Source organism: Cibotium barometz, chromosome 35 (genome assembly GCF_041138505.1).
Source record: "Cibotium barometz isolate CiBa-2024 chromosome 35, ASM4113850v1, whole genome shotgun sequence".
Classification (NCBI taxonomy): Eukaryota; Viridiplantae; Streptophyta; class Polypodiopsida; order Cyatheales; family Cibotiaceae; genus Cibotium; species Cibotium barometz.
This window is the reverse complement of record NC_141080.1, coordinates 11,126,627-11,143,286: the sequence shown is the minus strand read 5'-3', so window position 1 is coordinate 11,143,286 and position 16,660 is coordinate 11,126,627. Positions and strand designations below refer to the sequence as shown.

The 16,660-nt window shown below is 40.3% G+C and overlaps 1 protein-coding gene across 1 annotated transcript; it reads right to left on the bottom strand.

Annotated features, from left to right (window-relative positions):
* Window positions 1-7,739: 7,739 nt before the first annotated feature.
* Window positions 7,740-9,438, bottom strand: LOC147618152 (uncharacterized). Its single transcript, XM_086775192.1, has 2 exons — window positions 9,401-9,438; window positions 7,740-8,070 (listed from the first exon to the last, which is right to left on the bottom strand). The coding sequence occupies exons 1-2, from the start codon at window positions 9,436-9,438 to the stop codon at window positions 7,740-7,742; spliced, it is 369 nt and encodes a 122-aa protein (XP_086631318.1).
* Between the last annotated feature and the right edge of the window lie 7,222 nt (window positions 9,439-16,660).

Sequence of the window (16,660 nt, the reverse complement as noted above, 5' to 3'; positions counted from 1 at the left end):
AAAGCAAAGGCAATGGTCAATAATAAAGCAGTGGCTGTGGCATCCTTTCTCAAGGAATACATATGTGCCCGATTTGGATGTCCATTAGAAATCCTTACGGATGGGGGGAGGTCTTTCAGGAATGACTTGATTGAAGCTTTGGTGCAGAAATTAAAAATAAAGCATGCTATGTCAACTCCCTATTATCCCCAATGTAATGGTTTAGTAGAAAAAACTAATGGACTGCTTTGTGGATCTTTGTCTAAGCTAGTGGATACTATGAAGAGAAAGTGGGATGTGCATTTGCCAGAGGTCCTATGGGCCTATAGGACAACTCACAAAATCTCTCTTGGTTTCACACCTTTTCAATTAGTTTATGGAATGGAGGCTATTTTGCCAATAGAATTGGAAATCACAAGCCTTCGCACATCTTTTGCACGCTTGAATAATGAAGAAGAAACACATGCCCAACGCTTAGCACAACTGGAGATCTTGGATGAGAGGTGACTTCAGGCACTTCAAAATTTGGAGGCTGCACAACAACGGTGCAAGGCAAGGCATGACACTCTCACGAGGAAGAAGAAGAAGCCAGAACTCAAGCAAGGAAGCTTAGTCATGAGGTATGATGGCCGTGTGGAGAAACGGCTAGATAAGAAGCTTCTTCGACGATGGGAAGGCCCCTTCAGGATAAAGCAAAAGTTTAAAAATAACACCTATCTTCTAGAGGATGCAAGTGGCCAAGAGGTTCCCGGACGTGCCAATGAGTACCGGCTAAAGATATTCTACCCTCGAGCACCATGGCCAGCAAACCCCCTAGACAAGCATGGAGGATCTGCTGGGGGGAAAGATGTGACGTGAAAAATTGATATCTTTCATTGTCAATTTTGTGCATATTTTGATGGTTTCTCAATGGTAATAAGATGGAAGCTTGTCCAAAGAAGATTGCGGCGCCCACAATGGAATAACGGCGTGGTGATGCGGCGGCTTGGCGGCTACCCCGATAACAGCATTCTATCTTCAAATATAATGGTTTTACTTGATTTAGGGTGCACACATTGTAAATGCCACAAGTATGCTTGATAAATACTTTGGTATGGTAGATAGGCTAGTGATGTGGAAAATAAAAGTGGGCCTTCATGCTCACATGGATTTTTATTGTATTATTAATATGGTATTCACCATAAGGCTACAAGTTGGGGAGTGTGGAAGGCATGTGGAGGAGTGTGTGTAGGTGCATAATTGGGCAAGATTCTTCTAGAATGCCTACATGGAAGAGGAGAATTCCGCCATGTGTAAGTGGGATCTCCACCTACATGCCACTTAGGCTTGGCTATTATCTCATCACACTCTCAAAGTCAAAAAGTCTTCAATTTAATAATCAATAGAAGACTTAGCTTAAGAGGACAATTGATGGTGACATCTACCCTTATGTCACTGAAGGGTTGAAGTTTTTTATGTTGTAATTTGTAACAATGGAAGAGAGGGTGATTCTCCACCTATAAAAGGAGCCCTCCTCTCCCTTTCAAATCAAGGAATGAGCCTCCTCAATATTGAGCATTTTGTGTCATTGCTATTCTCTTATCTTTCAAACCCTTATTCAAACACTCTCTTTACATGTGAATGTCTCATTTAGCATTAGCTCCTCATGCTTAACCCAATTTTGGACCTCTTTGATGATTCATGATAAGTGGGATAAGGAGTTATTATCTTGGCGGGCCTGTGACTTCTCAAGGTAGCCCTTGCCTTATTGCCGCCCTCCTTTGGTGGAGGTACCAATGGTTTTAGCGGTAATGAGCATGTGGAAAGACTTTAGGGACCATAGGTAAATCTTTACGATTGTCCGCTGAGCAATGTTAACCCTTACCCTCTAGCTTGAATCATGAAGGAGATGAAAGGCGAAGCTATGTGAAAATTGAGGTTTCATGCAAAAAGAGAGAGAAGTGCAGTTTTTGTGGTCCAATACCCAAATTTCAACCGGTAATTACTCATCACTTGGGTATTGGTTTCTAAAATTGATCATATGGGTAGAAAGCTCTTTCTATACTCTTTCCATTCATGTAACTAATTTCTTAATCCCTTACTTCATTGATGATCAGAATTTCTCCCAAAGTTGCTAATTTTTAGGTGAATTTTGGCAGTTTTATAGTCTTGTAGTAAAATGCTCATAACTTTTCGCTCGGTTGTCCGTTTTTGAAAGTTTTTATATAGGCGCGAAGCTCTCTTCAAGCTCTACACAGCTATGTAATCCTCTTTTGCACAGTCTATATGGATTTAAAACTGCAATTCTCTGTGTATCTCTGTTTTTATATACTTTTGGCCATTCTTTCTTCTTAATCATGATTAATTCCTCTTAATCTCTTATCAAAAGGCCAATCCCATGTGTTTTATCCTCTTGTAAGTGATCGCTATATTCATTTGCTTTGATATGTTCCGACCAAATCGTCCAATTCGAACGGATGAACCTTACCAATATTCTCCGTATGTTTCCGTTCACATAATCCTGAGTCGGAAGATTTTCTTCCAACAAAGAATCGCCCTCTTGTTTGGAGCTGCAAGACTGGCTGAAATTCTTGCTTCTCCGGAGCCTTTCATCTTTCCGTCCATGAATTATGATCTCACCTTTGATGTGTATATCTTTATCTTAATCTAGGGAGAGAAAGGGAGGTGAGGAGGCTGTGAGGTTTCATAAAAGTGTGTTTTGATTCTGAGAAGTGACCGAAGTCCAAACCCCAACTTCGTGTCACAATATCACGTAAGAAATCTCTCGATGCATCAAGCTCGATGTCCTTAAGACCGACATCAATAGGTGCCCTGGGTTGATACCCATACATAAGTATGCAACACGGACTAAAACCAATAGCCATATATTTAAAACTGTTATAGGCAAATTCCATCATTGGAAGATATTTTTCCCAATATGATGATTTTCTAGAGACATATGCACGAAGCATATACTCTACAATCTGATTCATACACTCTGTTTACCCATCAGACTGCAGGATGATCAGAGCAATTCACATTCAAAGTAACTTCCTCGTTGTAAACCATTTGGAATAAAGTAGGAAAACATGGCATTTTAACAGCAGAAACCAGGGATTCATCGGTGCCCCGACATACCCACATCTGCATATGGAATAATCAACGTCCCAAATTACCCATATCAACATATAGAGTCATCAGCATCTCGATGAGTCACATATGTCCATCCGTAAACAATCATCAGCATCTCGATGAGTCACATATGTCCATCCGTAAACAATCAGGTTGATTATATAAATCACCTAAAGTACGGAACTAGAGAAAGAAATACCAACAAAGGAAGAATCCAAATTTCCTTGTCCAAACACAATAAGATAAACTTGTTTGAACTCTAAAGAAAGAGATTTCAACAAGTGAAAATGCTGATGAGATTACCCGCATCACAACATGCCGGCTATAGATAAAAGAAGTTTATCTAGAAGAATGCCCACACTATAACTTCTAGTGAATTTAAAAAATGAGATTGTCTTTGAATGTTGAGGACAACATGCTAAGTGATGTAAGCAGAGCAACAATCCTGAGCCCAAATTATCCCATAAGATAATATATGTGAGGGATCACTAGCATCCTAATATATGTGAGGGATCACTGGCATCCCATACCATACCACCATGATACCACCCATGCATACCTTAACAATTTGAAACCCCCTAGTATGCCGTCTAGGAAATATGAATAAAATCATGTATAAAAGGAATAAGATGGCCTTATCCAGACTTTCACATACTAAACCTGTCTCTATATACTTGAGACTACATCAAGGAATAACTCCTTTTGAGTACATCATTAGAAAAGAAATTGAATTATTGGTGCCTTTCTAATGATAACTACCCAAAACACAATAAAATTAGGGTAGAAAAATAACTCACCTAGATATATAAGCAATTAGGTATCCGAGTTGGAATATGTACAAGAGTACAAGAAATATACTCCAAAATTACGTGCAAAAAACGAAGGCCAATGCTACCTTCAAAGCACATGTACCTGGAATTCCTGGACTCTCTCAAAGTCAGGATATGATAGCTTTTGCATTTGATCACCTCATCAACTCTGCTACGACCTGAATGAGCAGAGTGAGACTCGCTCGCCATTTTGAGAGTCTTTACTTTCCTGATCCTCTTGAGCGATGTCACTATATGTGGTTCTGTGTGAGGACAATGTATCAGAGGCTCAGGCAAAATATTTCCTTGGCCATGATTCTGATAAGACTAGGGCTTGTTCAGCATGTTCTACTCTGTGATCATTCACCAAGGAACTTCAAAACTTCATGCCGATTTTTTAGACTTCTTAGCTGCTTTATCCCGGGAAATAGAATTAGAGCACCTCTTTGTGTAATGAATCGTGTATACCATGGTATGTCTTCTTCACAATTTTGCTTCTTTATGCGATTACGACTGAGGCGGTGATTTTGGAGCCGAGCTGCTCTATGTACATATTGTAACTTTTATATAAATATAGAAATGTTTTCTAGAGAAAAATTCACTGTTGTATAAGTGATTGTTTTACAGATGATCTGATAAAGAAAAATCTATTATTGGACATATGTCATAGATCTCCAATAAGATCATTGTCTTGTTTAAGAAATTGTTTTTCGAACCTCTTAAGTCTTAGGATCTCATGGATGATATCAAAATAAAAATTTAATAATATACAGAATCATGAGATGAGGAAACCGTGGCCGTCAGCCAGACCCTCTCTCTAAAGATGACGAGCTTGACCCTGATGTTCGCAAGGCTCTTCATAGGACTCATCCCAGGACCCTTCAAAGGAGAAGGGGAGAACCTAGGCGAGGCTCTGGAGAAATGGGTGGAAGCCATGGAAGAATATTTTGACGTCACTGGCTACAATGAGAGGAGCAAAATGGCTCTTGCCCGGCTGAAAATAGTGGAAACAGCCAAGGTAGCATGGAGGAACCACTGTGACACCAACCGTCTAGATAGAAATACTCAATCCTGGAACGACCTAAAAACCTATTTGAAAAAGAGATTTTGTCCCCCTGGATTTTTGGAAATCAAAATGAACGAATTCTTAGAGCTAAAGCAGGAGAACAAAACCATCGAGGAATATCTAAGAATTTTTTTATATTAAAAGTGTGATTTTCATCATAAATGATATTTTTATGCCTTTGCCCTTCTACTCAAATATTCACCACCTCTAGATGAAGAACAACTCATGGCCAGGTTCATTCGGGGAATGAACGAACCCTTGGACACACTGGTCAAAAATGCCAAGCCAGTGTCCATGGCTGAAGCAGTAAGAATGGCAAAGGATTTTGCCAAAGTCTTTGTAGTAAAGGTCCCGCCAAAGCCTGCACCTTCTAACTTTAAAAGATTCCAAGCCCAGGGAAGTACTTCAAACTTTCCACCCCCGAAGAAGCAGCAAGGCCTGAATCAGAATCAAGATGCAGGAAGATTCCGAAGTGAAGGAAGACCCTTCTCCCAAAATACTTTCTCAGGAGCCCCACCTCTTTCAAGAAATCAGAGGGATGAACTCAGAAGTGAAAACCGATGTTTTGGATGCCAAGGTTTTGGTCACCAACTCAAAGACTGCCTGCTGACTCCTGCTATGTCAAGGGGATAGGGAAGTCAAGGACCCCGAATTCAGAGACCAACCCCTTCATACCAATCTAATCAGGGTCCGTCTCGCCCAAGCCAGGGAAACCCCAGAAGAACTCCAGCTTAGCCATCTGCCTCTGTCCTCCAGAGTAACCTCAGAACTCCTTCCTAGAACTGGGGTAACCAAAGAGAAAGAGTTCCGCCTCAGATCCCTGTTCCCACCGAGTAACAGATTCGGGATACTAGCAGCGGAAGTAGCACTTCTCGCGCGGGACAGGGGTCCTACATTCGGGGCCTCGCCCACGGATATCCGGATAAGAGACTAATCCGTCGGTTGTTCCAAAACTGAACCCGAAAAAACTTCCTTTACCGGAAAGCGCGGGCGATTGCACCAGAATAACTTTTTACTCTAACGTAGTCAAGATCATTTCTGATCGAGCTGATCTAATTACATCTATAAGATACTTGGTCAGGTCAAGGAAGAAACTTGCACTTGGATCATTGGGATCAACGCTTTTTTCCCCATTCAAGAGGCACAGCCATTGATTCCTATCCATAGAACAGTTACTGTCCGGGATTTATTTTATCTATCGTAAAAACAAAAGTTTGAGTCTCGATTTACGGATCCATCAGTCCAGCCTAACCCCATCCGATCCCATGGGTTAGCCAACCGCCCAACCACTGTAGTGATGGGATCCAATTAAGAATTTGGTTAGGTTTTGTCCCGGGTACCAAGGAAAAGAGTTTCAAGGCCCCCTAGCCGGATGTTCATGCAAAATAAAACTAGTCACACCACTCACACACCCAATATGAATTGTCTTTTCACAGATTCAACCAGTTTAAAACAATCCTTTAATAAAACCATAGTATCACTGATCACCATCTTCCAATTTATCCAGTTGATTCTCAATTTTCCCATCATTCCTTCATCAGAGTATCTATGGCTTCATCGGTAACTAGGACGCTCACCACCTGTCAGGGGCCGTTTCCTAATCCCTAGCCCATAATACTTGGCAATATAATCACTTATCAAGATGGACTCTCGTTGAAGATCAGCAAGATCAACCAACAGATCCATATAAGAGCCATGGACTCATCCATTGAAGACCAGCAAGGTCAATCAACCAGATCCGTGCCCGATTTCAAAAAACAACTCCAACTCTGTTCCAATATCTTCCTCGACGCACGCGTTGTCGTGAAGTGTGCGGTACAGCCAGGAAAGTACGAAACTTCTAGCTGTGAGAGTGAATGTCAAATCCAACAAGGAATCTCACGCACAAAATTTCCCAAGGAGTATTGAACATCACTATTTCCAATGACAATTACATGTGTCAACTTGCCTCAATACATCCTTGAATTCATCCTGATGATTACACAGAATTGCATGAAATCCTTTGAACCATTCACATGTGGGCATAACAAGTCCTTCCAATTTTTCCAATATACATGTGACTAGTTACATCCTTAACATCCAGTGCCATCAAAACCATTATTTCGAGATGCACTTTATCACCTGAAAACCTGCCTTAATATTCTAACATCTCACAAGCAAAATATAGCATTTGGCATAGCTTTAACATACTCGTAATTTCCAAAATCCATTTGAGTAGAAAGTAAGATCAATTACCCTCAACTTCAATGCATTTTTCACAAATCTCCGAGCTCCAATTTCTTTAGCTTTTTCCCCAAAGTCCTTCTATTCATTTCCAAATTCTTTTTGATGTATGGGTTATACGATTCTCTCAATTCGTATAGAGTGAGAGTAATTTTAAAGAAAATAAAAAAAACACTTAGCTGATGAATTACATGCGTGTAACTCTTCATTTGTTTCACTAATCAGAGCTGCTCGCCATCGACTGTTCGATGAAGGTCATCAAGAAAAAAAACAAAGAGTATCTCCCTTAATAAAACTCAAGATTCCCTCCAATTCTAACACCTACAAGACACAAACAGCGTGTGTATTCCTCAAATTAAAAACACTGGTAGATTTCGACACTGTTCCTCTCTCTGCAGAATTTTTCCTCACACCCCTGGTTCGCCGTCGTCTGCCTCCGGTATTTTTCTATTTTTCCCGCGGAGAACTCGGCGCCCCCCCCCCACCACCTTTTGCAGCTTAATAGTCGGCTTTCCATTTTAAAAAACTGCGCATTAATGCTTGTGTTCCTTCTAGAGTTTATTACACGTAAGCTGCCAGCCAAAAGTATTCCTGTGTAAATGTGGCATTCGCAATCGAGGATCCCCGTAGGTGATCAGCATATAAACACCACCGGGCTTCAGTACCCTGCTAATCTCAGCTAACATGATTGCTGCATTATACGGCACACCCACTCCACACATTATTGAGTCGAGAGTACCTTTGTCAATGACAGAGTCAAAGTTGCAATCATCAAAGGAGGACAAATCCAGAACATCCATGGTCATATATTTGAGTTGACACACATTGATATACTTTTTCTGCATTGCCTTAATGACAACCGGTGAAACGTCGATATTAACACTAGTTTGGTACCAAAACAGGACACTTGAGTGTCCTTTTTTGGGGGTTGCGAAAAAAAAATCAAACTCCTAATGTAGGCTTTAAAAACCAAAATGCTTCATTGGGCATGTAGAACATAACCCTATGCTTATGTAAAAAATGCTAAACATATAAAATGCCTTTTTATTTGGAAGTACATAAGCAACAAAGTAGCATATGTCTTGAAAATGAACATTTTTTCAGGATTTTTCAGGATTTTTTCAAATATGCAAGCATCAGTCTCTCAAAAAAAAAATCCAATGATATCAATAGCATTTTTCCCAAGATATTTTGATAGCATACATCAGTCCAAGGAGGTAGAAGTTCACCAAAAAAATCATTTTCCTTTCCTAGAATTTTTTCCAAAAAAGTTGTATAAAATCAGCAAAAGTAACGCGTATTATCAAAACTCAATCACGCCACTAAAAAAAATTGTAGCCCTATCAATGAGAATGTTGATTATTGGTTTTCATGCTTGAGATAAGATAAATAAGCCATAATTTGATGTGTATGACACTAACTTAGCCTCCACTTAAGTAGGTTCTTATCGCCTAGTTCTAAAAAAACTGTAAAAAACAAAAATACAAAATTTGATCATCTTTTTTCAAAAACTAATCATAACTATGCTTGCACAAGTAGTCTACACCTATAGTTACAACAAATAATGCACTTACACAGCTTTCCCCTTTGATGAAAATCAAAATTAGGCTCATAGTTAGACATTTTACGTATTAAAAACAGGTTGCGCAAAAGGCCATGTATGAGAAGAGGCCCAAAAAGTGGCTCTAAAGTTTTGAAAAATTCAAAACAAAGTAGTATTTACCCTATATAACATGGGTGCACCTCAAGTTTTACATTATTAGCTTGCATATGGAAGGAGAAAAATTCATGCTCCACCTGTATAAAAAACATCATTTCAATATTAGTGAGTCAAAAATTTATCCAATAATTATCGTTTGATGATTCCAAGATTTAGTTTACATCATGGGCTTTCCATCAAGCCAAGTTTCATGAACAAACTATGTCCCTTCTAAAAGTTATGTACAAATTACTACTATTTTGAAAACAGCAAAAATCATGCGTTTTATCAGCATGTGTCTAAGAAAATTAAAATATTGCCTTGCAAAAGCTAAGAAAAGTGCAATTTAAAAAATCTCAAATTTTTTTTGGGTCTTGAGGAACATCTGTGGATGTTAAGCATTTCAAAACTCTTAATAGATTGCCCACAAAAATTCAAGAAAAATGCTAGCTTTCAGGACACTTTAGTGTCCTCAGGACACTTTAGTGTCCAATTACAGAACTAGTGTTAACAATGTCATTGTATCCATCTTTCACCATATCTTCTGACATTAGTATAACATACAGACTAATGCTCCGCATGATATACAGGCATTATTTTCTAGAACACGTTGGAGACTCTCACTTCCAAAAGAATGTCCACATAGAAGTATGGTTGCATCAGGGTGCTCACCCTCTTGTAAAGCTCTAGCGAAGGCCTCATCATTTTCATAAAAGGGATCCATCAACCGCCTCTTACTCCTCCTCCTCTTGTTCATCTTTATCCCCCGGGTGGCTTGCAAGCGAGAGACCAAGCTTAAGTGGTGGTTGCACTGAAGCCAACTTAGAGACACATCCACTTCCTCATCCTTCTTATTAACATACTCATAGTCAAAGCTGCCACTGCCAGCTCTGGAGACCAACAAGCTGAGAGAAGCTCTTTTTAATGGCTCGACAGACTTGGATGAGTTCTCACAACACTGGCTCCCACTAAATTTCTTTTAACTCATCTGGCATCAAACCTTTGCATTTCCATACATGTTAAGAAGGATGTTCCCTACTACAAGGTCCATCATATGCATGAAACTCCATAATTCACACCACATTCATGTACAAAAACTCCTAGATCTTGCACTGCCTCAACTCATCTTATTGAACCTCATTTACAATATGAACATATGTACATGGCATCATATAATGACTCGTCATGGCACTTAACTCATGCATCTAGATTTGTATTTGATGGCCTCACATGCACGGTTTCACATCATAGACGTGCCATGGCACGACATCCACCCCCTCTAAACCTGCACATCCTCTGGTATGTGCCAAATCATCATCAAGGTCCACATATAGCTGGATGTCATCTTCATCTTCTGCAGTTCCAGGAAGATCATCCTCTTCCTCTTCAACCATATCCATACTACCACTGTCAAGCCTCTCATCCTGAATCTCTTGTGAATCAAAAGGATCACCATCATGCCTTCTTTTAAATATCTTGATTCTTTTGCCAGCCACCACAAGATTCTTTACTTCTGTTCCTGTGTGTTTGTATTAAGAATGCAAAAAGTAACTCTGGTGCTCAAAAAAGGAAAAGAATAATAGAGTATTCACACTGACAAAAGAAAAGTATACATAAAAGATGGCACAAAAAAACTTTACATGGGGAAAGTAAAAAGTTAGCAGTGGTTGGGAAAGTGAGAACTCTCCATCAAGCTCACACAGAGTATACGTGGCATTTCCATGCACATGCTTGACAATGTAAGGGCCAAACCATCTTTTTGCAAATTTTCTTTGAACAGTGAATTGGTTGTCAAGGCTACTATCATACATTAGAACCCAATCACCTTCTTCAATAGGTTTTGGCCGAAGTCTGTGTCTACTATCAAATCTTTCTTTATTTTTCAGCCTTGCATCTTTCAAGCGAGCTTTAGCAAGCTCTACATCTTCAGGCCTCCTCTCCAACTGTCTTATTCGCAATGCAAGGAGGTCATCTCTGCTCAATCCTTCCACCCAGGGCAATACATTCCAAGTTAGAACTACTTCTTCAACTGGCATCACTGGCTTCTGACCATACATCAATTCTGCAGGCATGTATACTGAGCTATGAGTTGTACGGTCAGCCCACAAGGCATATGGTAGCAGCTTTGGCCACTCTCGCATTCTTTCTCTGCATGCCTTAGCCAAAGCTTTAATGATTGGAGGATGCCCTCGCTCACTTTTCCCATTGCCCTCAGGATTATAAGCACATGTTAAGGACAGTTTGATACCAATTCTAGAGAAGAATTCCCTTGCTTCTTCAACATCTAGCTCACCTCTATCAGCTGTTATCTTCCCAACACAACCATACCGACAGATCACATCTTCCAAGAGAAATTTGCATACTGTTTCCGTACTCTTTGTTCTAAGAGCACGCCCTTCTACCTGATTTGTCAAATCTTCTCTTGCAAGTGCAATGTACCGCATCTGCCAAATTCCCAAAGGCATTGTAACTAGATCCACTACCCATTTGTAGTGCATGGCAGGTGGGTAGGTTGGTTGCAAGCCATCACGATGCCGCACATTTGAGTACATTTGGCATACCATGCATGTTTCCACATATTGGGAAATATCCTTGTACATTCCTTTCCACCAATATTTTTCCTTTATTTTGGTAAAGGTGGCCCACACACTTCTATGCCCAGCCCAGAGACTCTCATGGAATTCTTTCACAAGCTTTCCTTGAGTCTCTTTATCACATATGACTCTCTGTGGCATAGCATTCCTCTGCTTAGGATGCTTCCAGAGATACCCATCCTTTAGGAAATAACCATATGCTTTTCTACGGATCCTCTTAAATTCTGAGTCAGACCAATTTTCTTGCCTTGTCAGAGTACTCAAATATTGACCAATAAGCAACCAATCTCCTTCATATATTTCCTCAATAAAAGACTCAAGTGCATTCGATAGGCAAATATGATCCCCTTTTGCATATGCTGTAGTATAGAATTTTGTACCCACATCATCAATGTCACTAATCATTTCTTTCTCATCTTCATACCTGGCTCTTGATAGCATATCTGCAAAACTGGATTATCTTTTCCCGCAATATGCTCAAACTCAGGATTTAGTGACTTGATATAAGCAATCCACCTAAGCATAGCAATATCTGGAGTGGTACAACTTGCTATCATCCCAAGAAGTGGCAAGCAATCAGTTTCCACTAGTACAGATGCCCCAATAAGATGTTCTTTTTCACATTTTAGAGCAGTGACTATCCCCCATAATTCTCTCTTGATCTGTGGATACTTTCGTTGCCGAAAGCTTAATACCTTTGCTCCAAATCTAATTACATACCTATGATCATCCTCATCATCTTGCCCTACTGCCCATCCTATCCCAGTAGGACTAGTATCAACTGTAATAATCACAGGCCTGCCACACTCATAATCTGCCTTTCTCAAAATGGGTGATGATTGGAGCAAATATTTCAGCTTCCGCATAGCTTTAATATGTACTGCACTCCACAAAAATTTTTGACTTTTCCTCAAAAGCTGATAAAGAGGATCTGCTACATGTGCATAATGTGGGATCCAAATAACATAAAAGACGCATGCTCCAAGAAATCTCCTCAGCTCTGTAACATTAATGCATATTTCCTTCATTCTTTGTATTGCATCTATCTTGGCTGGACAAGGACGGCGTCCACTAGTACTACAAAGATGTCCCACTATTAGCACTTCACCAACCCCAAACACTGATTTCAGCCCAGATAAAGTAAGATTCACTTCTTCAAGCCTGGATAGAATCATGTCACAATCCTTTATATGATTTGCCACAAACTTGCGGCACCCTTTTGAATCCAAATCCTCATCTTTATCTTTCTCATCACAGCCCTTTATTGGCACATCATCCAAAAATGGCATAGTTTTTTGTGGTATGAAGTCTCGTAAGACTTTATTCATTCCATTCATCATATGTGCCACTGAGTTAGTGGCTCCCTGTGGTAAGGTACACATCCTTACTAATCCCAAAGGAGTTCTCATTGTGGTCAAGTCCCTGCTTTGTATATCCAGCTGGAACTGATCATATCCCGAATACAGATCACCCATAGAGTATATAGCTTTCCCTGCAAATGCTTCTGCAAACTCATCCACAATTGGACCTGCTCCCACATTCCTAATTGTGACTTTGTTTACAGGTTGCATGTCTTGAATAAAGCGCAATGTCCCATTTTTCTTTGGTACAGTAAACCATCTGTTGGAATATGGGGCACATGAAGGCTCCAAGATCCCCATCCTAATCTTTTCCTTTAGTAATTCCATCAACTTTGGCAAGAGAGCCTTTGGTACTGGAATTGGCCGCAGGTTCCAGGGCACATGTGGAACAGTAAAGATCACCATTGGTGCTGTTACACTTGGATCAACACAACCTATCTCATGCGGCTGAAAGGCAAAAGCTTTCCCATGTTTTACAAGCATCTCCTCAAAGCATTCCCTTTCAACTGGCAACAGAAAATCCTTCTCACCAATCTTCAGCTCTTTTAGAGTTTCTTGAGTAAATTTATGCCCAATTTTCTTCGGATCTCTAAGATTTGGCTGCATAGAAGCTTCATCTATCTTCTCCTTGCTTCCCGGTGGCAAGGGCAAGGCAACTGGTTTCACCTTCTTTGCAACCGTTTTGTACTTTGTATCAACATGAGCATCCATCTCACAATTCATGTTTTTACATTCCACCCCCTCAAATTCCTGGATTATATCATACATCTCCACAGATGACACCTTTATCATTTCATTTCCACCCTGTAAGCATGCTCTTCCCATATCAAAAAGCACATCCATAGTATCTATAAATGACACCTCATCAAGCACCCCTGAAATAAACTCATTCTTTCCCAAAAGACCACACTGCTCAAAACCTTTTTGTTCATTTTGTATATGTTTTTGCATGCCACGCTTCAAATCCTTGCTTTTTACAAAAACCAGTGATCCATAGCTGGAGAATCCCTGAAAATTTGCTGAAAAACTATTTACATTGATTGAGTCCTGCGAGAACTCATTTCCCCTTGTACCATTGGAATCCCGCTTTACAATGGCACCTGGCCAAAATCCCTCATCTCTCTGTAATTCATAAACTCTCTGTTTATCTTTGGGAGTGACTGTGCTCGAAGAGATTCACGATTCCTTTCATGATTAATGCAAACTGTCAAAAACTGAACAGCTTTTTTGCCATCTTTACTCCTTATTCTTGCATATGCTGAACCATCATCCAAAACCTTTGTTTCCATCCTTACAGCTGTAATGTAGGGTTGCCCAAGGATAAGGGGATACGATGACATCTCCTGAACAAAGAAATTCTGATCATCCTTCACATCCCCTATAGTTACCCTTACATTTGGACATGCTGCATAAAGCTCTCCAGATGAATTATTAGCTGCTTTAATCATCCACCCATGATCCACATCCATTGGCCACTTACATTTGTTGTAGAGATTTTTGGCCATAAGATTTATTTCAGACCCATGATCAATTAGAGCGACATACGGCTCTTCCAAATCACCTATCTTGACAAGGGTTTCAGTGGTTGCTCTTGCCCAATGACTCCTGGAGTAATGACTCTTTGTAAGAACTTCTTTTTCATCATCCTCTTCCACAAAGCGCACTTGTCGTGCCCCATCAGAGTGATTACATTCCACCACATTTTCTCTCTCTTCCTTTTTCTGTACCTGTACACCATGAGTCTTGGAAGTGCTTTCCTCCCCTTGTGATGGAATAGATTCAATTATGGACTGCCTTTTTCTTCGTATAATATCAATTATCTCATCATGAAATTCTTTCTTTGCAATCCCCAAGACTTCCCCTAGTGTGAATTCCACCCTGCTGTTTAGAATTCTCTCTTCAAGCACCTTTTTGAGATCTGTTGCAACTTCAATATCAGATTGAAGCTTGTAGAGTGGACTTTTCCCTTTACCCTTCTCCTTCATTTTTGCTGGCACTTCTTCCATTGAAACATCCTGTGGAGATCTGCTATGCTGTGGAGGCATATGTGATGGCCCAGGATCCTTCTTTTCACTTCCACGTGTAACTCTTTTTGATGGCCCTCCTTCCTCATTTTCCCTTTTATGCTTCTCCTCTACCTGTGCCTCATTATTTTGGCATTTGGCAATATAGGCATGAATGGATAAAGAATCCACAGGCTCCTCCCAGCCAGTCTCAAGACGTATACAATCACCTGCCTCATGCAAAGCTTTCTTTGACACTTTCTTTGACGCAATTAATTCCATTGTTGATGGCCAAAAATTCTCATTCTCATAATCCTCATCATTCTCAAATCCCTGCTTTAATTGACCAACCTTTAATCCATAGGTTGCTGCCTCAACCATAGAAATGGCATGACTAGCAGCCATATCCTCTACCAGCTTTTTCATCCCTCCTTTCCCAAAGTTTGTACTCAATGGAAGACCAGTCTCTGTAAGATGGATTTTCCCATCTTTGAAAAACACAAGTTGATTTTTAAGAGCTTCTTTATAGCTAGTACAGTCCTTCTTTGCATGAGGTCTTTGCATAGAAGCCTGCCCCAATGGTAGACCTTTTTCTTCAATCCTGGACATCTTCAATTTTAAATCACGCATACCCTTGATAAGCTCATCCATCAGCCCATCTATCTTTGGAATTGTAGCAGCTGGTTTGGATAGATTCTCAGGGGTAACAGCAGTTATTGGGGTTGCAGAGCCCATCACCATTTTATCCCTCCTCCGCTGCCGCTTTGCTAACATAGTGATTGCATCCTCAACATCATTCCAATCACTCTTTAATCCCTGCTCTGTATTCTTATCCTCAAGGAGGATTTCCAATTTCTCCTGGAGATCTTTCCCAGCTGCTTGCAAGAAGAGCTCTGTTTTTTCTCTATCCAAAGTTGCACGCTCTATCCTTGACAACTCGGCATAACGCTTCTCAAACTCTCTTAGCAATTCTGTGGCAGAAATTCCCATTTTAGATTTTGTGACCCATTCCAAGAAAGTTCGTTTGGTCACTCGCTCAGAATCCTCCATGAAATATTCATCCTTTAAAGCAAGCTTGAACTCTTCCCAATTTCTGCCACCCTGTGCTGTCTGCAATCCTTTTATGCGCTCTCTTATTTCAGGAACGCATACCAGCTCGAAACTTCGAACCATATCCTCCTCAGTCACCCTGTTTAGCTCCATCTCCTTTATATAATTGCGCAGGTACTTTGTAATGTCCTTCCCATCAAATTGATCCACCTTTTTCACAATTGATTGTAATGCCTTGGTCGTGGAAATTTGTCCCCTCTCAGCAGCTTGTTGCTGTTGCATGTACATGGTAAACATTTGAAACATCTGCATAACTCCGGGGTCAAAATGAACCCCCTGACCCTCAGAATTCTCAGCCATAGCTTCCCTGTATAATTCACCACACTCTCACCCCAGCAGTTTCACGTCGGGTTCACCAAAAGATGTCGTGAAGTGTGCGGTACAGCCAGGAAAGTACGAAACTTCTAGCTGTGAGAGTGAATGTCAAATCCAACAAGGAATCTCACGCACAAAATTTCCCAAGGAGTATTGAACATCACTATTTCCAATGACAATTACATGTGTCAACTTGCCTCAATACATCCTTGAATTCATCCTGATGATTGCACAGAATTGCATGAAATCCTTTGAACCATTCACATGTGGGCATAACAAGTCCTTCCAATTTTTCCAATATACATGTGACTAGTTAAATCCTTAACATCCAGTGCCATCAAAACCATTATTTCGAGATGCACTTTATCACTTGAAAACCTGCCTTAATAT

Coding starts and splice junctions, on each gene's coding strand:
- LOC147618152 (XM_086775192.1), bottom strand. CDS start 9,438: ATGTCAGAAGATATGGTGAAAGATGGATACAATGACAT. Junction 8,071..9,400: donor AAAGATGGATACAATGACAT/TGTTAACACTAG, acceptor GTACCAAACTAG/TGTTAATATCGACGTTTCAC.